Genomic DNA, 24,686 nt, shown 5'->3' on the forward strand with positions numbered 1-24,686 from the left:
TCCCACGTGGACAGTGAAGCTCCAGTAGCTGGAAACTGGCATTTTTGAGACTCAGATTTTACCCTGAATCTGGGAATTAATTTCTTCAGGTACTGCCCTTAGGCAGGAGTGGGATAATAGGCTTTTATATTTGCTAATCTGGCCATAGCAGTTTTGGTGGGGAAAGTAATTCTATCATTGCATGATATATGTCTGTATTGTTGATTTACACCTGCTAAAGACCTTGTTTCACAAAGCTTTGTACGTTTATGCTTACTGATCATTTGTTCCAGAGGAATGATTTTCTGTTGCAAGTACTTTCAGCATGGACAATTTCCATGGCATGAGAAAGACAGTAGTACTGTCAGCACTGGGCAGGGGGCAAGACAGAACACCTCCCTCCGTTCCCTGCTGTACAGAGATGAATCTTACTTAAACTGAATGGAGAAAATTGACTGAAAACAGGAGACCAACATCTCTGCTTCATATGGACTCACTCCTATATTGCCAGTTGTTGTTAATATAACTGGTGGTAGTAGAAGCATCCTTCAGGCTCTCTGGTCTAATTAAAATTAGATGAAACACAGCACTGACAACAGAAAATTACTTAACAAATATTTATCTTGTTCCCATCATAGCATTGTTTGGCAATCTACTCCTGATACACAAACTTGTAGGATATTGAGTTCCTTCCTGTAAGACTCCCCTTCTGCGTAGACTAAGAGATGCCTCTTGCAGTTATTGTATGGAAGTACAAGGTCTCTGGTCCCCATCTCTTGCCTCTAGTGCTCCTCCATGAGTTCAATGTTATGGAGTCTCAGGTATGAGTGTGGGAACGGAACATGTAGAATCAAGTTGTGGCTTAAGGCCAAGATTTTATCCAGCTCCTGGATAAGCAAGGAGATTAGTGCATAAAGCCTGAAAGAAACCAGAGGACAATAATGCTCCTTCAGAGAGTGCAGGACCATCCAACAGTACTATCTCTACCGAAGTCAGTCAGTAAGAGTTAGTAGGTCATGTTGGGCTGAGCTGTGAAGGACTTTGAAAGAAGAGACTCACTAATGGGACAGACAAAGCAGGGTTTGGCCCTGAACAATCCCATCTCCCAGCATGCCTGGGAATAAAAGGGTGAAGAAAATCTCTGCTGGTGCAAGCTATCATACACATCCACTACAGTCAGTGTAAATTTGTTGTGAGTTCAAAGGACAGCAGCCCAAGCTCAGAGTCACGGGACTGTCCCCACAGGCATGTTAGACAAAGATTGTCTAAACCTTGCATGGCCCCAGTCATCACTCAGGCCCACAAAACCACCACCAGTGGCATCATTGCAGCCCACCAGTCCTGCAACCTCTGTGCACCCAGAGTGGCTGTATGAGCAGAGGTCCAATGTCTTCTGGCCAAACCCACCCTTGAAACCCAGTTGCAAACAGAGCTACCAGCAAGACCAGTGCCTGAAGTAAACTGCCTCTGCAGCAGGAGGCTGTTTATGAACTATTCTTTACTGCTGGCATAGCACCGGGCTCGTTTTCACCTTTCTTAAAGGTTAACCTCATTTCCCTCTATTAGTTGGTTTTAGCGAATGCCATTCGGCGCAGCAGTTAAAGAGCTCTGTCAGCGGATGGAAATGACAGTGGCATTTAGAGCCAGTCAGAGTTGAAAGTTGGGGGGGTGCAAGGGGAGGGTGGAAGAAATAATCTTCAATAAAACGTTTGCAGGGGGATGTTAAGTGACATGAAAGGAATCTCACTTTCCCCAGCGAGCGATCTTTGGCTCTGTGTGCTGAGGGCTAGAATTCCCTGAGTCTGAAGTGTGCCTAAATTTAAAGAGATGAAATGCTTGGGGGGCTCCAGCCTGGGCCAGGGGGCATCCCACATCTATGGGTGACTCCTTATTGGGTCCAGCAGGTCCAGGTTTGTGCTGATTGTTGATTTTGGTAAAGGAAAGTTCCTCTGTGACCATGGGTGTGTTGGTTATAAATTTTATCCCACCTTTTGACATGCATTTCCATTTCTGCAATGGTATTTCAGGTGACACTATTTAGTCATAGTTTTCCTGCATTCTCTCACTGCTCACAGGCAATCACCAACTGTACAAAATTTAACAACAGCAAGTGTTGGATTTTGCACTTAGGACAGTGTAACCCTGGCTACACATACAGACTGGGGGATAAGAGGCCGGACAGCAGCCCAGCAGAAAGGGATCAGGGGGTTCTGGTTCACAGCAAGCTGAATATAAGCCAGCAGTGTGCCCTGGCAGCCAAAAGGGCCAGCTATACCCTGGGGTGCAGGGTATAGACACAGCTGGCTGAGGGAAGGGTTTGACCCGCTGTGCTCTGCACTCATACAGCCTCACCTTGAGCACTGCATGCAGTTGGAGGCTCCACATTGCAAAAAGGACATAAAAATGTTAGAGAGTGTCCAAACGAGGGCTACAAAGATGGTGAAGGGTCTAGAGGGGAAGACGTATGAGGAGCAGCTGAGGTCCCTTGGTTTGTTCAGCCCTGAGCAGAGCAGGCTGAGGGGAGGCCTCATGGCGGCCTGCAGCTCCCTCACGAGGGGAGCGGAGGGGCAGGCGCTGAGCTCTGCTCTCTGGGGACAGTGACAGGACCCGAGGGAACGGCATGGAGCTGGGGCAGAGGAGGGTCAGGCTGGGTGTTAGGGAAAGGTTCTGCACCCAGAGGAGGTCAGGCACTGGGACAGGCTCCCCAAGGACATGGTCGTGGCACTAGGCCTGCTTGACTTCAAGGAATGCTTGGACAACACTCTCAGATACATGGCGTGATGTTTGGGTGGTCCTGTGTGGAGCCAAGGGCTGGACTCGATGATCCTTGTGGGGGACCAACTCGGGATATTCTGTGATTCTGTGCTCTGAGCTGCTGTTTTAAATGCTGTAGTCAGGAAAATCTTCCTCTTCCAGTCAGAGGAAGGAAGAGTTTTGGTGAAAGGAGGCTAAGAAAAGAGGCAGAATAAGGGAGATATGTAAAGGGGAATATATAGATTCCCAAACCCTAGCATACAAAAGGTGTGACCAGAATCATTCAGGCCCTGCTGTTCTTCTGCTCCATCATCACCACACCTCCCCTGGCACCACTGTAATATGCCATTCTGCATCAGGGAGACTTTGGGAGGTGTGATATCAACAGCAGGGGGGAAGGGGACATACTGAGCAGCATTTCAGAAAATTTAGGGTCTGATCTAAAGCCTGCAAGGCTCCGTGGCACTCTTTTTTATTAACTTCAATAAGCTTCAGCTTTAACCTTGCATCCCCGATGTTTATTTCAAGCACTGGTGTAGCATCGCTTGGAATATAATGTTCTTTCGCATACGCACCTTGGGGTAATGGTCTAAATGAGTATGTGGATAAGTTAGGCCAGATCCTGCCAGGCAGTGTCCTGAAGCAGACCCATTCATTTCTTGGGTCATTTGTTGAGCTGGCCAAAGCATTTCAAAGGAACGGTTATCTAGCCGAACGTGAAGTTTTGTAAAAGGCAAAGCGTTCCCCTGGAACGGGTCCGTTTCAATGAGATTTTTGCCAGGGGACATTTTTTTTTGAAATTAATGCATCGAGTTCTTATTTCAGGAGGCACAAACCTGTCATTTTAACAGAATCTTTTTGATTAATTTTGTTTCAAGTCTGTATTGTATTAAACCACTAAGAACATAAGAGTTTCCGTTTGGGGTTAGACCAAAGGTTTTTCTACTCTGTTCCAGCAGTGCCCATTAGAAAGAGTAAGAACAGGGCTTTTATAAAGAGTGTCCCTTTTCTTAATATCCTTCAGCTTCCAGCAGTCACAGATTTAGTGATTAAGATAGATTTTGCATCTGGATCTTCATGTTTAGTAGCAGCAAGTGGACACTCCTTGTTCCTTTGGATCTAATTTATGACTTTTGCCTTCAACAACATCCCATGGCAGAAACTCTTTCCTTTATTCATATCGTGTGCGAAAATGTACTTTCTTTTGTCTGGCTGAAAACCACAGCCATTCTGCTTTATATATTTTATGTTTTGAGGTTATTAAGACAAAGCCTTTGTATTCCTCTGAGACAAAACCCTGTAACATTTCACAACTGAAGAATTTCCATTTCACAAGAACTTTGGCCTCTCCAATTCAAAGTGGAAGCACATTTTTTGAGACATAAGTATTTCCCATAGAAAGAAAATTCCATTTTTCATCCAGTTTCAGTCATTTCATTATATCAGTGTAATCGAGGGTGACGGCAAAAAAAATAATAATAAAAACAAACAAAGAAACAAAACCTACTTCAGCATCCTAGGAAGAGCTGGAGAGAATGAATGAAAGTTTCACAGCAGCAGCTTCTTCCACCCAGCTGAGCTAGGAAGGTAACACAGACAGGTTAAGGGGATCAGTCACCCCTACCTGATCACACTGGCATTGTGTCATGCCCCGACTCTATAGTTTAAATGCCTGTAAGGCAGGTGGCATTCATTACAGGGAAAGAGACTAATTTTCCTTTTAATTTTTATCTCCAAAATCCCCAGAGTGGGACTTCTACCTAGATAAAGCAGGACAGGCTTAAGGAAAGATACAGCACCTTATTTTTAGGTGATGTGGGTCTGTCTTTGGGGGATAAAACATCACTTTTAAGGCTTTCTTGCAGTCTGTGGGATGTCTGAAAGGTTCAATGGGTGGATCCCATTTAAGTTCAAGTCTTGCAACAGACATGCACCCCACGCCCAGCTCTGCTGCTCACATCCATAGGCAAATCCCGACAGTTTCAGCTCTTGCTCAGTAAAGCAGAATGAAATTAAATTTCTATTTCAAACCTTCCTATTTTTCTGCTTATAGTCACAGGCAGGACTGTCTCTTTCCATGCTTACATACGCAGCCTGGCACACTCTACTCTGATTTTAGCTGTGGATTCCAGATACAAGCGTCAAACAAATAATACACAAAACTTCCGTGTGAAATACAGCTTCATAACTGAAGTGAGCATTAGGCCCGGAGCTGAATGATGTAGGAGAGGTGTTATTGAGACCTATGAGACATGCTGCTTGGATTCCTTTATTATTATTGTATTCTTTTGCCTCTCCTTCTTCATTTTCTTTGTTTGTAGACGAAGGGATGGAGAGGAAGGAAGCCAGCAAGTTTATAAAAGCAAGAGAGAAAGGAGTTGAGGCATTTTTGTGGAGATCTTTAATGACATTCTGTATAATTTGAAAGTGGGGAGGGAACGGGGGAGAGAAAAAGGGAATTAGCAAAAAAACTGGCAAAAGAAAAGTGGAATGTGGAGAGAAGCGTGTGGATGAATTTTAATGCAATCAGAAAGCTGTAATAATGGTAATAAAGGAATATATTCAGACGTCAAGAGAGGGAGAAGGGAACAGGACCCGCGACGCCAGAATTTAAATTAGACATAGGCGTATAATTCTCTTTTCTCCCCCCCCTCTCCCCACCTTTCTTCAAATGAAGGAAATGGAATTTTTAAGCACAGCGAAAGAGGGATTAACAATTGGCAGGTTTTCAGCCCTTTGTCTTTTGGCGAATCCCATTTAATCACCGTCTTTAATATTAAGGAGGCTGTGGCCGTGCAGGGCTGTCTCAGGCTTGGGGGAAAAGGGATGATATACAGAGGAAAAGAGAGATAACACTTAGGTTCAGGCAATTGTGAGGAAGTGTTTCAATTACCTCCACTGAAGTCTTTAAAAACTGAAGTTTAATTTGATCTGAAATGTCGTCACAGCTCCTGCAAGAGAAAATATGTCCTTCCCACCCCCCTTTCTCCCATGTCTTTGCTGTTCCAACAACCCTCGCTGCTCTAGGCTTGAGTGCTATCATGGATTAATGTTGCGGCCTTCTGGGCTTCTGGAAAAGGTTTCAAAGCCCCGACAGGTCACCAGTGGGATGAGTTTAGGAACTGAAACTTATTTTCCTGACATACCAGCCTTGACACCACTGACCCTGCGGAGTTTGTCAAGAAGCTTCTAAGCTTTGGTCTGAATGAGTGTGAAAACCAAACAGCCCTTCAGGCTCAGCCTCAGCCCAGTGTTGCCACAGAGTGAAAAGGGGACCTTACACGTAGGAATTAAGATGTGTTAAATTCCCCAGAATCAAAGGCTGCAAGAGTTGTATTCAAATCTGAGCTGTCTCTAAAAGATGAGTGTAAAAGCATGATGTAATTCAGCGTTTGTTTGAGGTGTCATTTGATAGTACAAGACAGTCTTCTCCTTCACCTACTTCTTCAGGAAATCCATCAAGCTGAGTGAGGGAGGCATTTGTAGATCTGCAGGAGCTGGAAGCCATGGAAAATCCTGAAAAGCTTAGATACAGCACAGGTACATACATCCACACTTCCATGCTGGGTCTCCTTAGGTGCTTTTCTGCCATGAATATTCCAGTGCACCATCTCATGGCCAGGGCTATTCCCACGAAACTGCAACTGTAAGCACAGGATACTAATAGTTAGGGAAACATATGTGGGTTTTTTGTTTGTTTATTTTGTTTTGTTTTTCCAATTATTGGAAGGCTGATTTGAATTCAGTTATTCTTCGTATTGTGAAGGGAAGGAAAAGAGAAACTGGGTTCTTCAGCTATACATCAAATTTTAAAAGATCGAATTTTGAATCCTGAGTCTTCTCCCAAAAAAAAAAAAAAAAAAAAAAAAAAAAAAAAAAAAAAGCACTGTCTCATGAATCATTCTCAGAAATATTCCAGTTGAGTGTTTCAGATAATGAATAAACTTCTAAGAATTATGATCTGCCAGGCACAAATCAGGCAGAGTCCTTGTGCTTTGCATGACACCAGCTCTAAGATTGCACTCACCACTAGATTTCCTAAATAAAGGCTACTAATAAAGTGAGTTGTTGCGAGTTGTTTCCCCAGCTCCATATCAAACACCATAAAACCTGTCATTTAAGATCTGCACAGGGAGTAGCATCTCTTGGCAATGGACAGTTGTGACGGCGCTGTTCAGCAAGCCAGAACTGCTGATATTTGTCTTGGGGTTATAATATTCTCAGCTGTGCAACGAGATTCTGCTGTTAGAAGAATCGCTTGGGCTACCTCTTCATGGCAGGGTTTGCTTGGCGTGTTGCCCTGGTACTGTTCATAACTTATCCTGTATCTACACAGAGGAAGCCTGAGTGTGCTTTCCTCTGAGCTACAGACCTGTAGGTGTACACTTAGATGTCACTTCTCTGCAGGTAGGCAGTGGGTACTGCCACAGGAGCCAGGCCAGCAATGCCCAGGGAGTGATCATCCTCCTAGTCTGAACTTTCTTCTCCCTCTCCTTCCATTTTTTGTCCCAGCTCCATTCTGCACATCCCTGCCCTCCCCAGACAGTTTCTGGATATGGTTCAGCAGCTGATGAGGACCAACGAGCTCTTTGAGTACCTGTGAAAATGGTCTCCCCACTCAGGAGGATAGGCCAGCAGTACAGTTGAGGGCCTTCAATATAAAGAATAGGCCCCGACACATTTAATTTAACACCATAATCCTAGATTTTGGGTTCACCTCTTGGCAGCGTGTTAAATTTCTTTCCAATTACTCATGAGGCCAACAGCAGTCACCATCTGTGTTCTCTTGGACACATGCACCTAAATTACTGTGACAATGTTTTCATAGATCACACCACTGAAGGGCTTAAAAATCTCTCCCCAGATGACCCCTCCAAGATGCGTGGCCATTGTCCTTTGCAGAAACAGGGCTTTCCATTCAGAACTAAGCTTTGCCTTGATTTACCCGCACCATGGAGCTGGGGGAAGCTTCAGCCACCTTAATCTGAGAGCAATCCCCAGAGGGTTCAGACAGAGATCTCACCACCAGCTGGCCAGATGCCATTCAGTGTTATTGCCAGAACTGCTTGCATTTGTGGCTATTGGCAAACACTGAAGAACCTCAGCAACACCCAGTTATGCCTGGTGGAAACTCCCATCTATTCTTTTTACAGATGGGGAAACTGAGGCTGCCTTTTTCCCTAGGTGATGATTATATCCTACATTTCCACTGAGGCCCTTATCCTTGGCAGAGATGTATTGTAAGTCTTTTGTAACAGTAACTACATGGTCTTCCGTCCTACTAGTGCCAGGAATAACAAATCACATTAAGGGAAAAGTGATTTTGCTTTCCATAATATCTATATCACAGCTTGAGATGGGACCCAGGAGTCTCAAATACCAGTTGAAAATGTGCAGACGGAAACTTTGGCCAAGCTCTTGCATATTCTCTTGGGTCCACTCTTCCATAACTGAATCAGGAGTGATTTCCACTCTCTCCCAAAACAAGATGCAGGGCCTGTCAGTGGAAACCAGTTAGCAGCGTGCTCAACATAAACAAAAAGAAGCAGTTTGTAACACAACACATGATTAAGCTGCAGAACATCTTGCTGCGGGATGCGCTGGATGCATGGGTTCAAATCCCAGGGAATAGTTACATTGGAGAAAGACACTTTGAGAGCTGTTGTATACAAAAATACCACTTTAGACTCTGGAAGCCCCTAAACTGCAGAGCGCTGAAGTCTGGAGAATATCTGGGGAGATTAACAAAATTGCTTACCTTGTTCTCATGCTCTTTCCTAGACATCTGCAGTTGGCCATGGTCAGAGACAGCGCTCTGAGTCAGACACACCATCTCTCGTACAGCTGTTCTTCCACTTTGTGTGCAGGATCCACATCCAAGTCAAGGCCCAGAGTGCAGCCAAGCAATTAAACATGAGAAATCCTTCAAACTAAGTTTTTCAGATGTAACAGTGGAGAGTAACGCACCTGTGGGATGAAGCTTCCTTCTTTGTGCAGGAGAATTATTCTCCCACACCTGGGCTTATACTCATTTGCGCTTGTCCCCATCACACAGCTGTTCAGATTAGCTGTTATTCTCTCTAGCCCGGGTGTCTCAAAGCCTCTGTCTCCAGCAGTCGGAGACCGGCAGCTGTGCAATCATATCTGCTAACGTATGGGATATAAAGAATCTGTTAAGTAAAACCAAACCGGGGAGGGAGGAGGGGAAGAGATCAGCACAAAGAAATCACTCCTGCTAAGATGTGATTAGGGATGCCCCACAACACCCAGCTGCGAGGAACAGGTGAACTCAGCAAACATTTTAAAGCCTGCAGCAGAATTAGCCCCTTGTGGGTGTTGTTGGAGATGGGGAGGGGGAGTGAGAAAGGGGGAAATAGGCGCCCGTGCGGGTGGAAGGAGGATTAGGTTGCTATTGTTCAGAGTTAGGTAGCAGTAGGTTTTTATTGTTTCCAGTGTGGGTTGGGTTTTTGGTTGTTGTTGTTGTTGTTGTTTTTCCCCCATCCTAATTTTTGAAACACCTCCATTTTACAAGGTTCATGTATTTTCCAGCAAGGTACCACGGAGAAGATAATTAGCTAATTTACAATTAGCTACAACAGAATTCGTAATCGCTTCCCCTGTGGAAAGGGCTGTAATCATCATCACGGAGCTGTAGGACTGCTGTGAAAATGGCAGTAGGAGTGTGCAGCCCAGGCCCCAGGAAATGCCCTGCTTTTAGCCTATTGATCCGCCTGATTAGCACGGGGTGAGGGGAGCGGCGGGGCACTCTGGCTGTTTGAGCCTGCAGCTTGGAGTTCACAGCCGGACCTCAGTCCAAACTTTGACAACATTCAGGGGCTTGCAGCCTACCCCTCTGCTCTGTAGCTCCTTCTTCGGATACCATGATTGTCTGACACACCCAATGTTTATAGCTCCTCTGTGGATTTGGCACATCCCCAACCCTAGTGTATGGCTGTGTGGTCCATCCCTCCCTGATGGACACCCTTAGTGCCATTGCCTCTCCCCTGTCCATCAATGGACTGATCAGGAAAGTGGGCAAGGAAGATCCATGCTGCCTCTTGCTTCCTCTGTGGTCGATGTGCCCCTCAGTCCCATGCAGTGGCATTTTGTTCTTTCTCACACCTGCATGGCAAACGTCTCCAGGCTGCTCCTTTGCTCCTTCATGGTGCCAAGGAGACAAGCCCAAAGGCCTTCCCGGTGCCTGGGCCAGGGCTCTGCAGCTGGTCCCTTACTGTGTGTGCAAGCAGTGTTTGGGGAGGAGGGAAACGGCAGCAGGGACAAATAATTATTAGCTATACAAATAATGGAATTAATTAGCATCTGCTTTCTGAAACGAAGCCACGCAGCAACCTGGTCGTGATGCTTAGAAAGCCAAAGGCATTGAGTAACATTAGCGAACTGCTCTGGTGAATACCATGCTCCCACAGAAGACGTGTGTTCCCATACAGAAATACACAAATGTGAGGTTTGCTCTTGCATGGAGAGGCACACGCACCATCCATCTGTGATGCCCTAGCAATGAACTCGTGATAAAATAGGGATGCTCGTAGGTTTTAGAATGAGAGGTTTGATGGTTGGAAGGGACCGTAGTGATCTTCTGGTTCACCCTCCTTATTAGCCCGGGCCACAGAGGTGGTGGATCTGTCCCTCTTTATTTCCAAGGCCTTGGATGTGATGTTCTAGATGGTAAAACCGGCTTATGCTTTCCTGATACAGGGATTCAACCTCTTTGTTTTGCATGAGGAATACGAGAACACAAGTGTATTTATATACTCTTATCTAAATGTACCCCCACGCGCACACATACATTAGCGAGAGCTATCTGGATAAACACAAACCTGTGTCATGTCTCTCTGAGAGTGACCCTAATTTTCCCCCAGTCCCTCCACAATTGCTGTGATTCTTGTTCTTGTCCTTTTGCTCCGCGGAGGGTCAAACATCCTGCATCTCATTGTCCCTTCTGTCTCTTTAATTAGTGCCCGTCCTCCCCCTTCTCCCCCCGCTCCAGTGTCCCCCCTTCCCATCTCCTCTCGGCACTTGGTTTGCAGTGCTCTATTATTTCACCTTTCACGCATGCCGTCTCCTTCGCCTGGGCCTGTCTGACACCTCTGCCTTACGCTTATCATAAAAACATAACATTTAAATACAAATAGAACAGGGAATAATTTAACCCCTATTTGCACTGGAGAAGGTGCTGAGGCTTCGTATAAACACAGCTGGGGAGATTTATAGAGAGTGTATATTTATCTGACAAGTTACATTTCTTCACCGCCGCACCTTGCAGCCAGTTTGTCCTGATTTGAGCAAGCCCCTGTGGCTGGCAGAGTGGCCAGGAAAAGGCATGGTCTAGTTTTGGAGGAATATTGGAAATGTCACCAAGGGGACACCTCTGAAATCTTGCGATTGCTGAAGCCTTTCTCACCCTGCCTCTCTTCCTGGGAGGAACAGGGAATGCTGGCTCCTCTGGTCACTGTGGTTTGTTTATGGCAAAAAGGGGCAAGCCTTGAGATGAATTTAGTTTCCAATATTATGGGGGTGCCTCAGGTCGCTCATGGTGACGGTCTCTTTGGCTCTTCTGGGCAAGATTGCACAGAGGAATAACCATTCACAGTTATTTCCCTGGGCCAAATAAACATGATGGACTCAGGTTTTTGGAAAAAAACAATAGTAGGTTTAACACTAATGAAAGAAAACAAACATGTAGGAAGAGACTTACATGAATGCCACACTGAGCCCCTAGACTGCTGCTGGAAAGGGCTGCCCTTACAGAGAGGCTAGCGAGGTTTCTTCCACAACATGTTTTGTCTGGGACCTGGCAGAGCAGCACACAGGGGTACTCAGGATGTGAGGCTCACACGAGCACATTAGGGGGATAAACTCATTAGCCAAGATTGGGAACGTGCTGAATTGGCCCAGCTGCTGTCCCTCCCCCCCTCTCTTCCCACCCTGGGCATGCGAGGGATGCTGTTAAAACGTGCTGCCGAGCACCCTGGCAGGGCTGGGACGTGAAAGGTAAACGCAGCACTTTGTTAGAAGAACCTCTCCGAGAAAAAAAAAAGCGTGTTAAAATGACTCATTTTTTATCAGCCGAGTGTGTGATCGTGTAGATTTCTGAGGTGGCAGGTGTGACAAATGATTCCCCTGACAGCCCAAGGCACGGTTTTTCAGGAGGAAGAGAGGGCGCTGATCAGGAGATGGGGCTGGAGGTGGTGTCCAGGCGGTGCTGGACACCTCGGGGGGTCCCTTTGGGCCACCTGCCCTGCAGCAGCCGGGCCAGCAGCTGCTGGGCAAGGTAGTCCTCACCCTCGGCAGAGCCTTTTCATGGTGGTCTGATGGCCACCTTGTGGGCAGCTCACAAAGCACTGCTTCTCCTGCCAGCCAGCTCCCGAGATAGCCATCACCCCTCCCGGTGTCCTGCAGATATATAGAAAAGGGGAGTAAAATAAAACAAAATAAAATATAAAATTAAGCGTTTCCTAACATACCTAGTTTAAGCTTTGCATAAACTAAACCAGACAAGGCAGTTTCAGGCCAGTTCCACACTAGAGAGTTTTGCTGACAGAGGGATGTGATTTTTTTTTTTTTTTTAATGATACATTTATATTAGCAAAAAGCCTGGTGAAAATACAGTTGCAGAGCTATAGGAGTGCTTTTGCTGATGCAGCTTATTTCAAACAGGGGAAATTGTATAGCGTACAATATAACAGACACTTCCTCTGTGTGGGAAGTATTTACTAGACACAAACTCCCTTGGCAAAGCCCTTTGCCAGTGGTGTTCCCAGCTCACTCACACCCCTCTGCTCCCATCTTCCAGGGCAGCTGTTCTCACTTCGCAGGTGGGTTTTCCTCAGGTATCTGGACAACCCTTGGAGTTTGGACTCAGCTCTTTCTCCAAGGCTTTGTCTTTCCATATCCTAAAATACACCCCACAGCACACATTCAGCTTCAGTTGACACTTTATACCTCACCTCTGAGAGTCTCTTTTGCACATCAGTTTAGCCATCAAGTAAAGTGATTTCTGCTGGGACTTACGAAGTGTTCCCTGAAAATGGTAGTTAGGTCATGCAGAAGAGATGTTGCTAAAGCTAAATTCCCACCTGGCTCCCCGTCATTTGGTTACTTGACTGAGAAATGTCATTGGTTCATCACAGGCCAAGGAAAGCCAAGGAGGTCCTTCAGGCCCTCAGGGATGTGATCTGTAGGGAGCATTTTGACTATTTAGTTCATTCTTTGCCTTTACTGGATTGAAATTACTCAAATCCTTTCTAAAAATACTGGGCGAATCACTGACAAGTACATTTGGGGGAAAAAACATCTTGTGATTATACAGGTTCCCCAATGTTGTTCCTTGGGGTTTACCATCCATTCACTGAGCGTAATCACCAATCCCATTCTACCTCCTGGATGAAGTGAGGAACAAAAGGCATCCTGAAAATTAACCTTTACAATATCCAAAGCAGCTTCTCTTGAGGTAGGGACAACATACACTGGTCAAGTTAGGGCTTTGTGCATCATTAAAGCCTCAACTTTGTGTTGCCAGCAAAGACCTCAAAGAATCTCTTTGCCTAATCAATGCCAACATAAAGTAGGAATATTTCTTGCTTTAAACATATCTATCAGAAGGTTATTCCTGGTTTTTCTCTTCTATCAGAAAAGCACACATACCCTCCTCAATCTGTTTTTCCTGCCATTTCTGCAGCCTAACTGAAAGCAACATAACTCCTTGTTTTCTGCGGGCAGTGCACTTTTGGTTCACGTGGATAACTCCACTGCAGGACTGAAAGCTCCTAATATCCTCAGCAGATATCAACTACATGAAAAATTATCCTCATCCAAGGCTATAGAGTAATTTGCCAATTTGCAGGTGCATCTTGGAGAGGGGAATTTTGATCAAACACTGGTTGAAGCAGAACAGATTGTCTACACCAATGATTTCTCAGTGAACAAAAGTGACATAAATCACCCAATTAGTCAGCCAGAAAAGATATGTTGCAAACCAATGTTTTGTTCAGCTTTAGGTTAATATGTGCATTAAAAATAAATAAATAAAAATTCAAAGTATTTATTTATTTATTTACATATATTTATTCAAATTGGTTACATCTGCTCTGTAAACTGCTCTGAAAAAAAAAATCTTGGTTCACCCATTTACATAGTGTTTAATGAATGATAAATAAGACATTTATGAATCATGTGCAAATGGCCTGTTTACATACAAGATGTAAACTATGTAAATTTCTCTCTTTTTTTTTTTTTTTTTTCCATGTAGTAATGGTAGTAGTCTCTAAATATAAACCTGATTTATAGGCATCCCTCAGAGCCTCCTGAGACCTTTCTACCAACTCAGTAGCCATTGGTTTGGTCTGTTTTCACAAATATTTTCTCAAGGTGTCTTGTTCTGGACTGAAGCTCTCCACACTTGGTATAAGTCCAAGTATAAATAGTCCTCTTCATTCAAAATACAGTTATCTGTCAGCAGACCACATCCTGCTTTGACATGAAACGGCACCTTCTTGAGAAAACTCAGATATTAGAATTCATATTTTATGTTTCAAGAAACAATGTATGTTTCAAAAACTTTAGGTTTATTTCAAATTAACTTTATATATATATTTATAAATATATATATATATATATATATATATATATATATATATATATATAAAAATGCATCCAAACCTGTAGGTATGTGAGTGGGTATGAACAACAAATCTCAATTTACTGGCTGTGGCTTCAGCTATATCCTGATTCAAAACAGCTTATGTTAAACATTTTTTTTCCTGCGACTTATTTAGTATTGCGAGGGCTACTAATTTATGTTGTTTTTCAGTTGGACTTTATTTATGTATGCTATCTTTATCCACATTTCACTTGGGTGGCAGTCTGAGCAATGTTGTCATTTCAGTTACTGCAAGCTGACTGCAAAAATTGATCAGAAAAAGCTGATTTGGAAGACTTCAGTGCCTAGATTTTGAGAAGCAGTTAAAACATTTTAGATATTTCTGGGGTTTGGGAGTTTTTTTCCTTCTTCTTTGAAATTGTCAAATTATTTTCAAGTACTCACTGAAAGTCAGATGTTATTAAGGTGTTTTGAGCAAGGCACCTGAAATGACTAGCAGCTTCTGAAATATGTCACCTCAATGAAATCACTGTTTCTTCTGTATGTGATACTGTGCTATCTTGGCTTTTGCATCCCTCCCGAAATATGGTAAGCATCTCTTTATTTTGTTCCAGAAGACAGAAAACTCTTCGTGGGCATGCTCAATAAGCAGCAGTCAGAAGATGACGTGCGCAGGCTATTCGAGGCATTTGGCAACATCGAGGAGTGCACAATCCTTCGGGGACCCGATGGCAACAGCAAAGGTAAGACAATGGCTTATGGCACACTATGGCTTTAGCTCTGAGCTAGACCCAGTCTTGGTGTATATATAATTTCCTGGCACGACAGTCACTATGTGGCTGCCAGGTCAGCACCTCTTACATTAGGAAGGGTCATGTTTGCCACAGGAGGCCATTTCTTTGCTGTTTGCTGCCTTCTTTTGCATGACAACAAAGAGCTGATTGCAGCTAAAAACACCCTCTCCACAACAAGCTATGTCTGACCACATGCAAGCTGTTGCCTATTGCTGTTTGCTTGCAGGGCAGAACCTCCCCTCTGAATGCAAAACCTTTACATTTGCTCAAGATCTGCTCCCCCCACCAGCCCTAGGAAAGTTGGGAGTTTCTTCCCCCACTGAGCAGGCTTATTCTTTCCTTAAACAAAGCTGTATTTTCTGTTTTACATCCTTACTCACCAGCTCCAACACTGCCTCTGCTTATTTCCTATCCAGCAGCCCCAGGTCTTCTTCTTCTGTTGTTGGTTCTTGCATAGTTATGCACCAACCAGTGACCATTATTTCAAGGATACAGGATCTGATGTAAATATTACACTCAGTAGGTATTTGCTGCTTGAAACGTGTCAATGCCTAATTGCACAACTAGGTGTCTTACCTCCTTCTGCCACTTTTTTGGCATCCTTCGTTACCTGGATAGCACAAGGAAACCTTTCCTATAGTCCAGGTAGAAGAATGAGACTTCTCTGTTGAACATAAGGGTCGTTTTTTTTCCCCAGTCACTTTCTAGACAAAGTAACTTCAATTTGAATAGGAAGCCCTCTTCTCTTGACAGTATAATGTGTCCATTAAATATTGATCTGCATATAATACATCATAAACTGTGCTGGAATGTGCAGTACCAGGGAAGACACCAGTCTTGCTGATGCAGTTCATATCTCACTGGATATTTTGACATGTGACAACATCAACCAGCATATTTTTGCAACAGGGAGGTGAAAAATCCAAATCACAGTGATACACTGGAGAAAGATACTGCTATTCTGTAAAATCACTGCTAGCCAAGAAAGACTTCACTCTGGCATTATAGGGCAGTATTTTGATGTATGTCAGCAAAGCCCAGTCTTCCTGACACAAATGGCTGAAAATAAACTGTGGGCAACTTCCTTTGATTTTATGGCTACTTTAGTTTCATGACACCCAAAGGTTTGATTCACCAAGAAGAGTTTCAACCATCATAAATGGCAGGCAGTTCAGCACTCCCTTCAGTAAATTGGGGAAAAGCAAAAAAGAAAAAAAAAAAAAAGTCTATCTGCCTCCACCTGGAATTGTACAGAACAAAATCTATGACAAAGGAGCTAAACAGAGTAATAATAAAGGCAATAATGTCTGAGATCTGTAGGAAACAGGTTCCAAAGGAGATCCAACCCCCAAACTTGTATTCATTCTTGCTCTCTCTTTTTTTTCTTAAACAATTTCATTATGAGTCTGAATCTGAGTGGCAGCTCCATATTGCTAACCAGTTTAATTATTAGTGCTAGCAGGCTGCAGTCTCAGGCTTGCATTTCACTGAGATGTTCAGGATCAATACTGAGCCTTGACGGAGTTAATATTACCAGCTTCCATTTGCAGGTGCTATTTACTGAGAATGTGAAGCTCCCAATTTCCACACACACAGATACATACACACACAGAGCGTTCAATCCCGTAGAAAACTTAAGGGTAGTGCCCTTATCTTAGGAGACAGTCAGGCGAGCCACAACTCCCACAAACTTATTCCCAGTCTGTAATGTTTTCCATCTGCTAGAAACCAACATGACACATACTGCTTGTGAGCTACTTATTTTGGGTAAAACCCATAAGGCATAAATTCCACCTAAATTGAGTTTTAGGCAGATTAACTAAATGCATAGACTTCAATCCTAGCAAACCCATTACATGAAGCCTCACCAGGCACCCCTGTGATGAGTGAGCTTCCAAGATACCTCAATGAAAGCAGTGCTTGGAGGAGGTAGGTCCCAGCTTCTCAGTGAATAGCATCACAGCCCTGTCATAGCCGGAAAGGCATCTGAGCCTTTCCTGAAGCCATGCAGGCTCCATCTCCTGCACGAGTCACCCAGGGTCAAACACAACAGTTACTGGAGCATGCAACTCAGTAGCAGGAGAGCTGGGACCAGGACGTTTCCCTGCCTTAAGGGAAGTGCAGAGTCTGTTTGTCCTGGAAGGAATGAGCCTGCCCGTATCTCTCTGGGTAAAGCTCACCCACGTGCATCCAGGAGTGCAGGAGTACTCAGGTGAGGAAGCCAGAGTGAGGCGGGATCCAATTTAGTAATCCAGCAGGACCCGCAGGATTGCAGCTGCCTGGACAGCCTCTTGGTGTTGTTTTGTTTGTTTGTTAATTCCGCAGTTGTCTACTTCAGCAACTCAGAAAGCAAAGATTTCCCACAACACCAGAAGTCCCTCAAGAGGAGTCTTATACCCTCTGCAGTCATAACCTTAGGCTCTGACTCTGCAGTCTCCTCCATTCTTGCAGGAGAGCTGACAACACAGTCAGAGCAGCCCTTCCAGCTCTATAATCCTGAAATAGGGAAAGAAAAAAATGTATGAGCACATGTATCTCTCTGTTCAGCACAGGTTATATATCTCTCTGTGTGTCAGAATCCCTTCAAACTCCAGAGCTGCTCCTGTCACGGGGACACTGTTGTTTTGAAGAGTGGTATGACTCGTGTCCTCATCTCATGAGATCCTGGAGATCACCTCAACTGTGGTGACAAGGGGCAGAAAGAAGATTATGTACACGTTTGATGTTGTGTTCAGAAGCCATCCCTCTGAACACGCAAAGGCATCAAAATGTTAGGCTCTCTGCTATTGCCTTGCCACCATACACAGGTGAAAGCTGAGTTATCACTTGTCTTTCTACCTGAAATCTTATCGGAAGCAATGGAGGGATCTCATTAGCATCTCAGGTATTAAACAAGATAAACTCCTCCTGCTCTCTTCATTCCCATCTTTATCCAGCTCCATTCATCCGTCAGGTTCCTCAGCACAGGGGTAAATTCCACCTGAAGAGAGTCCTCAACATGACAGCAACACTGAAGCCAAAATTCCTGCTCTAAATACAATGGGCAACTGAAGCTGGAAAGCCTTTGTATATTTGCTAATCAGCGTCTTCTTTTTAGAGGCAGAAAGTACAAAAGAATCTCTGCAAATAATTAAACACCCTAATTCTGGATTATCTCTGATTAATGAAGAGGAAGGTGCAGTATCTCAGGAGCCCGGGAATGCTAGGCTGCGATTATGTCATAATTGATCCCTATTGTTTCCAGCTGAAGTTTATCTATCTCATTTTCTCATGATTGTCTCCTCTCAGCTCCTTATAAATTAGATCCAACTATTAGGAGCAATTGCTATGCTTTTCCTGAAACACAGTCTGAACACAATGGGAAGGAGGAATGCAAAGTGAGGGGCTCCTAACTGCAAGCTATTTTAGTGTGTGTTCTTTTTAGAAGGGGCTACTATTGTTTTTTTTGATTCCACCTCTGCCAGCCTGTAGCGATGATTATAGGGACTTTTGCAGCTCATTCTTGTAGCTTGCAAGTGAGGTGTTTTAGCACTGCAGTTTCCACCATGCACTGTATGGATCTGTGAGGGTGTGCTGACCTTCTGAAGATGCTACAAAGGGAATAAAGGACAGCTGTCCCATTGTTAGGGCTGGCATCCCTGGCGCAGTGATCTGCGCCCCTTCAGGGAAACAACTGGGGCTTTGCAAATTGATTAAAAGCTCAAAAGTCTTTAGTAGTAATAGAAGGGGATAGAAGCCAGAACTTCTCAGATCTCTTCCAATCTGTTCCAAAAACCGCCTTAGCATATGGAAATTACTCTTCTTCTCTCTGAGTCAGTTTGCTTGTAGCTAAGAGTGTTAGCAATACTTTCCCCCACTCTAGTGGTGCATGTGACCCTTTGAAGTGTTGATCATTTCTGCACTCCAGCACATATTCATAAATGCACCTCTGTGACCTAAAACCTTATGTAAGAGTTCAGGCAGTGTGAAATTCGTCACGTGGCAGTGCAGGCCAGAGAAGCTCTGCCTGCATGTCTCTGATGTCCACAGGAAAGCACCCATAGAGGCACTGGTTCTGCAAATTGTGATATAATAGTCACTGTAAAAGACTGATTCAGATTTCACTGGTAGAAAGATGGCAGTCATCACATATAGATCTGTCCCATCCTTCCTTTTTATATATATATATATATATTTGGAGCCTGGACAAGCACTGAGCAGTCTGTGTAATGGAGCTGTACCAGGCAGTGATTCAAGACAGGTACCTTGTGTGTTTGGATCAAGCAGAATGCCTCTCTACAGCTGGCCTTTGGATGCTTGTAACAAGCACGTGCAGCTGTTTCTTGACTCTCACAAAACTCCTCACTGTTTCCTATAACACCAGAGGGAGGAGCCTTCAGCATTATGTCTAACACAAATAAAAGGAAAATCATCTTCACTGAATAAATTATGAAATTGCACGGTACTGGCATTGGAAGCTATGGAGGTCAGAAGATAAGTGGATTCAAAAAGTACTTGCCAAGTTTGGGTCCACCAGTGCCCACTGCAGGCAGCGTAAGACTTTGTGATGCAGATATGTTTAATGGCTGGGATTTGGGAAGGAATAACTAGTTTGCTATACTTCCTCCACTAGTTTCTTTATTGCCAGTTCTGAGGACAGGACACTTAGCTAGACAGACTGTCGTTGGTACCCCTGCAACTCTTCTAATGTTCTTTTTCCTCTTCTAGGGTGTGCATTTGTGAAATACTCTTCACATGCGGAGGCCCAAGCAGCTATCAATGCCTTGCATGGCAGCCAGACAATGCCGGTGAGTAGCTCTGTAACATGGCACATGAAGGTCGGTCCAGGCTTTGCTGCACTGTGGCCTGATGGAGAAGGAAGGGTTATTTATCTATGCTTTGCTACTCATCTTCTGGGAAGGATGACTTAGGCATGTGGGACGTTGGGTATGTTTAACTCATTGGAGGAAAGGCCAGGATCACACTGTCATTTCATCACACCTGCACAGAACTCCAAGGGGTGCTGTGTTCCAACACCAGCAGTTTTGATGCACTGAAAAAAAGACATGGTTCATAGAGGTCAAAAACATTGGGTCAAATTCACCATGAGCTCAAACATTTAAGTTTCAGAGGAATGAATCAAAGACAAACTGGTGTCTAAAGACTTTTGTTTTCCCTCTCCAAAGAGTCCTTTCTTCTATATGAAGGATAAAGAACTTTTTGCCAAAATTGAGCGGAAAGCAGCATGCTCACATGGTAGCACTACAAGCTAGAGACACATCACACCATGATGTGCACTATCATTGCCTTTCTGCTGCTAAAGTGCTTGCCTGGGCATAAATGTGATCCCTTACAGAGACAGTCAGACACTTCTGAATCTTTCAGGAAATGTTTGAGGTATCATTCTGCTTGGACTAATACAACATTTCCAAGCTGATAGTCCAGGGAAGTGGAAATTAAAATTGAAATGTGTTTTCTATGCAAAACAATACTTGTACACCACCATGCAGACCTGGAGGAATGTAAGACATTCCATTATCAGCACAGAAAGGCAATCTGGTCCAATATGTTTTGGGTTATTATAATAATATATTATTTTTATTACTAATTATTCACAGTGTAAATAAGGAAAGGCTAAGAAGTATGCTGAAGGCTTGTAAAAGATACAGGGAATCTCAATATTCAATATTTAAGATTATAAAATCTCCCTTTCAATAAGAACCTCTGATCTCAATTCACAAGTTTATCCAAATAATTTTAAAATGGGCCTGGCAGATTGTCTCTGGGTCTGTGTAGGGATGAAAGTGGGAAGTTTGTCACAGGAAGAGGTTTCTAGTAGTAGCAAATAATCAAGATCTTGTTTTTTAGAACTCAAGATCAGACAAGTCAGATTAGAAAACGGTAAATGTTTACCGGTGAGGTTATTAAAAGGTGGGATCTCCATTTTTTGGATGATTACAATCAAGACTGGGAGACTCTTCCCAGGAGATTCCTTCTAACAGAACCACATGCTGGGCTTGATGCTGGCATCACACAGTGAAAAATTGTGGACATCTTTCCTGAGCAAGGCTGAAGAAGTATTTGAATGTCTTTAGAACTTTGACCTAAAGTGATAGCATCTATAGACTGACACAAGGAATTGCAGTTCCACAAGATGTGGTACCACTAAAAGGTGTAATAAAGTCAGTTCCAGACCCAAAAAGCTTAGAAACTTGGGTGACACTGAGATGAAGACAGGGAAGAAAACAAGCAAAACACAACGAGTGATTAAGATTTTATCTAGACCTACTATATCTAAGATATCTTTATTCTACCTATTTCAGCACTCTTTATATAAGAAAAAATATTCCTCTCTTTACCACTTCATAGCAAGTTTTGGTTCATCCTGCTGAAGCCAACTGAACTTAAGATGTGCAAAATAATGAAGAATTTGCCCATTTCATCAGTCAGATTTTTATGGGACCATTTTTCTTGTTGATTTATTTGACTCAAATACCTGTTTTATAAATGTTCTTGAATAACCACATCTCTGGTTATCTGAGAAAACTTTGTACTTTCACCCTCACCAGATACATCCTAAATTCAAACGTCCATGACTTGACAACTTTCCATGAATTGGCTGAATCTCAGCGGTACTCCATATAAAAACCGTTAGTCCACAGAAAATGCAAGGAGAAAATTATGAGCTTAGTCTTCATTTTGAGCCAAATTACGTGGCAGTGCCTCGTATCTCCCTTGAGCTATGAGCAGTCACACAGGCAGTTACCATGGCTCAGCAGACTAGTGAGGACCTGTCAAGAGACTTGCCACTTGATCAAGACATTGAGCACACACTGCTTTTCCCAGAGGGCCTCAAAATGCTTCGGACACTTTGAAAGAAATGGGCCAAATTCTGCAAGTGATCTCTGTCCCAGTTCTCCTTTTCATGGTGCTTCAGGGTGCACTGCATCTTTCAGGGCTTGGATGTTCACAGAGAAATGCAGCCACCTCGTGGTGAGATGACGATGTAGCCCTCGTCCTTGGAAAGGAGGGGTGCGTTGCTGCCATCTTCCTTCAGCTCCCCCTCCCAATTCTTTTCACCATTAGGACTGGCCTCGTTTGTCCAGCTGCGATGCCAACTCAAAGTTGTTCCTGTGGTTCAGCCAATTTAAATGTCTCTTGCCTTGTCCTCGTGTACTACCAACGGGGCATCCATCATCATTCTTGTCAGGTCTCGAGCCATTCGTTCGTGCGGCAGACTCCTGTTTCTCCACAGCTGTCAGGATTATTGCTCTGCTGTGACTTCCTGTTCACACAACATATGTTGCCTAATAGTTTCAAAAGGCAACTTTCTTTTATGAAAGTTTTTTTTATTAACCTTTCCTTGGACAGGTGCCTGACTGCCATCCGTCACAAGCCCACTTCTCCATGCGAGGCTCTTTTTCCTCCAAAGGGCTCACCAAGCATGTCTACAACTTTCAAATTTTCACACAAAGCAATTGCATTGAGAAATAACTTTCCTGAAATCTCTTACTCCTGAGCAAGCCCGAAGTTCCTTCTGTATTTTAGAGCACCAGCCAAGAGTGCTTTTTGGAGGCCTTTCAGAATTGTCTGTCAGCTTTAGGATAGAGTTTTCTTGACCTTCATGTCCTCCTTTGTGAGAGATCATCATTTTCATGTACTTTTGCACATTATTTTTTAACAATGATTTCCCCATTTTACCTTTAGGTCTCTTCACTTGATTCTCTTACTTCTTCATCCAAGCCTTGTCCCTAGCAGCCTTATCTACCAACACGAATTCAGCTACTATTTCTATAGTGACAGCTTGCAGATCTGACTTCTCTACTGCAGGACTGACTCCTGTCCAAACTAAAATCTTGGCCTGTCTTTCCAGCATCTCCTAGTGGATGGATGTCTAGCTGTCAGATCAAGCTCACTATGCATAAAGTGGAGCTCTTAAACTTTTCCTCCCAAACCCTGAATCCTCTCTCCTCCGCCTCCATTCTCAATTACTGTGGACAACATTATCATCCTACCTGTCAGTCATGCTCCTACCTAAGCATCATCTTCAGCTTGGTTTTCTCTTTTTCTCCATGTCTTCACATCCGGGCGACAGCCAAATGTTGAGGAGTCATTCTGCACAACACATCTAAGATATGGCCTTGTCCGTCCACCCACGGAGAATATAAACTCTCCTCCGTGCTTCATCACTCATACCAAAATTGCAGCAGCCTTTATGCTACCCATAAAGTACACAAGGTTAAATATTATACTACTGTTACATCTATTTGACTATCTCATCCACCTCAGAATGGCACCTCAGAATTTCTTGTTCTTGTGAATTAATTCCTGAAATTCCTGAAAGGGGTAAAACTACTGTTACCCACATTTTTTGCATAGAAGCAGATAATGTAAGGAGGAATTAAGAATGTAATTCATTTTATTTAGCTTTAACAGCCTGAAAATTTGTAATCTATTACAAATGTTTTCCCACAAAGGACTGAGAGAGAAAGAGAGAGAGATTTCTAAAGATTTGTGCATTCTTCCCCTTACTTATCTGTGCTAGGATGAGATAAATCACCTTCTGGGCATGTCTGTCCCTTTAATAAATTATAATGGAAATTCCTTTCATTAATTATAAGGAAGATCTCTGCAATGGCATTAGACTGAATAACTGAGGTGGGACTTGTCTCACCTAACTGAAGACATCTAAAAGTTTAGGAACTGAGATCATGTTGTCTAAGTGCTTGTCATCTAAGTTTCTATTACAATCAATAGGGAGAAATAGATACCTCTGGAGGTATTATATTATACAGAAATAGATCTTGAAACCTGTCAAACCAAAACCCAAATAGAAGTGTGCTTTTCAGCTAATTCTAGGTGTTGGATTCCCATGGTCTGTCAGATACAAAATAGTGGTTAGTCACCTGAAGTGCAACTTAGAATGAAAAAGGACTCTTACTGCTTAAAAACAAAAGCAAAACCACTTGCTTCCTGCAGATGTCTTGGAGTCTACAATTGCCTTTGCTCCCTGGTGACACACCGTTGCCACCTGAAGTCCTTCTGCTCCACTTGCCACTGCCGTGGTAATCTTACTGGAGATAAAGTTCTTCAGTAACTTTATCCGAAATGAGCCATCTACAAATCAGATGTCGATGCTCTTAATTTGGCCTCACTTCAGAGCATGAGTCCTCCCAAATACCTCAGACATCTACCTTAAAATCACCTGACTCAGCTTTGGAGGTATTCGCCTCCCCATTGAGTGTGCCAAGAGCAAGCAGCTTAGACTGTACACCTAAATTCATGTCTAATGCAAGGGGAGCTGAATCCCATTCTGGGTGTTTGCTGCCCAACTAAAGCAATTTGGGGTTCAGGAAGCGGGCATCCCCTCGTCAGAGTCCTCTGATACCTGATCCATCGAGTGTATTTTGAACTTGCATAACACTCCAACTGTCAACACTATGTTCTTTCTATATCTCTTTTCATTCATTAGTTTTTTAAAACTGTTAAGACATACAGAATGCTATAAGGTGGCTTCCCTCATTACACAGACCAAGTAATCTTTTGTTTAGTTATAGAAG

The 24,686-nt window shown here is 43.6% G+C and overlaps 1 protein-coding gene and 1 long non-coding RNA gene across 12 annotated transcripts in view; one reads left to right on the forward strand and one right to left on the reverse strand.

Moving 5' to 3' along the window:
• Positions 1-24,686, forward strand: part of CELF4 (CUGBP Elav-like family member 4) — a 692,870-nt gene that overhangs the window by 574,475 nt on the left and 93,709 nt on the right. For 7 of the 11 annotated variants that reach the window (XR_011805803.1, XM_072031183.1, XM_072031181.1 and 4 more), the window contains exons 4-5: positions 14,968-15,096; positions 19,855-19,934. Coding sequence is in view for 10 of the 11 variants with exons in the window: in XM_072031183.1 (XP_071887284.1) it covers positions 14,968-15,096; positions 19,855-19,934 (209 nt within the window). In the remaining variant the exon portion in view is untranslated. The remainder of the gene's footprint in view (positions 1-14,967; positions 15,097-19,854; positions 19,935-24,686) is intronic. The other 4 variants (XM_072031184.1, XM_072031182.1, XM_072031180.1 and 1 more) reach the window with 1 other exon arrangement.
• LOC110353556 (uncharacterized) lies at positions 5,637-8,984 on the reverse strand. The gene is made up of 2 exons (XR_002404207.4): positions 8,492-8,984; positions 5,637-6,377 (listed from the first exon to the last, which is right to left on the reverse strand). It is a non-coding gene; the product is annotated as an uncharacterized lncRNA (long non-coding RNA).

This window comes from Anas platyrhynchos, chromosome Z (genome assembly GCF_047663525.1).
Source record: "Anas platyrhynchos isolate ZD024472 breed Pekin duck chromosome Z, IASCAAS_PekinDuck_T2T, whole genome shotgun sequence".
Classification (NCBI taxonomy): Eukaryota; Metazoa; Chordata; class Aves; order Anseriformes; family Anatidae; genus Anas; species Anas platyrhynchos.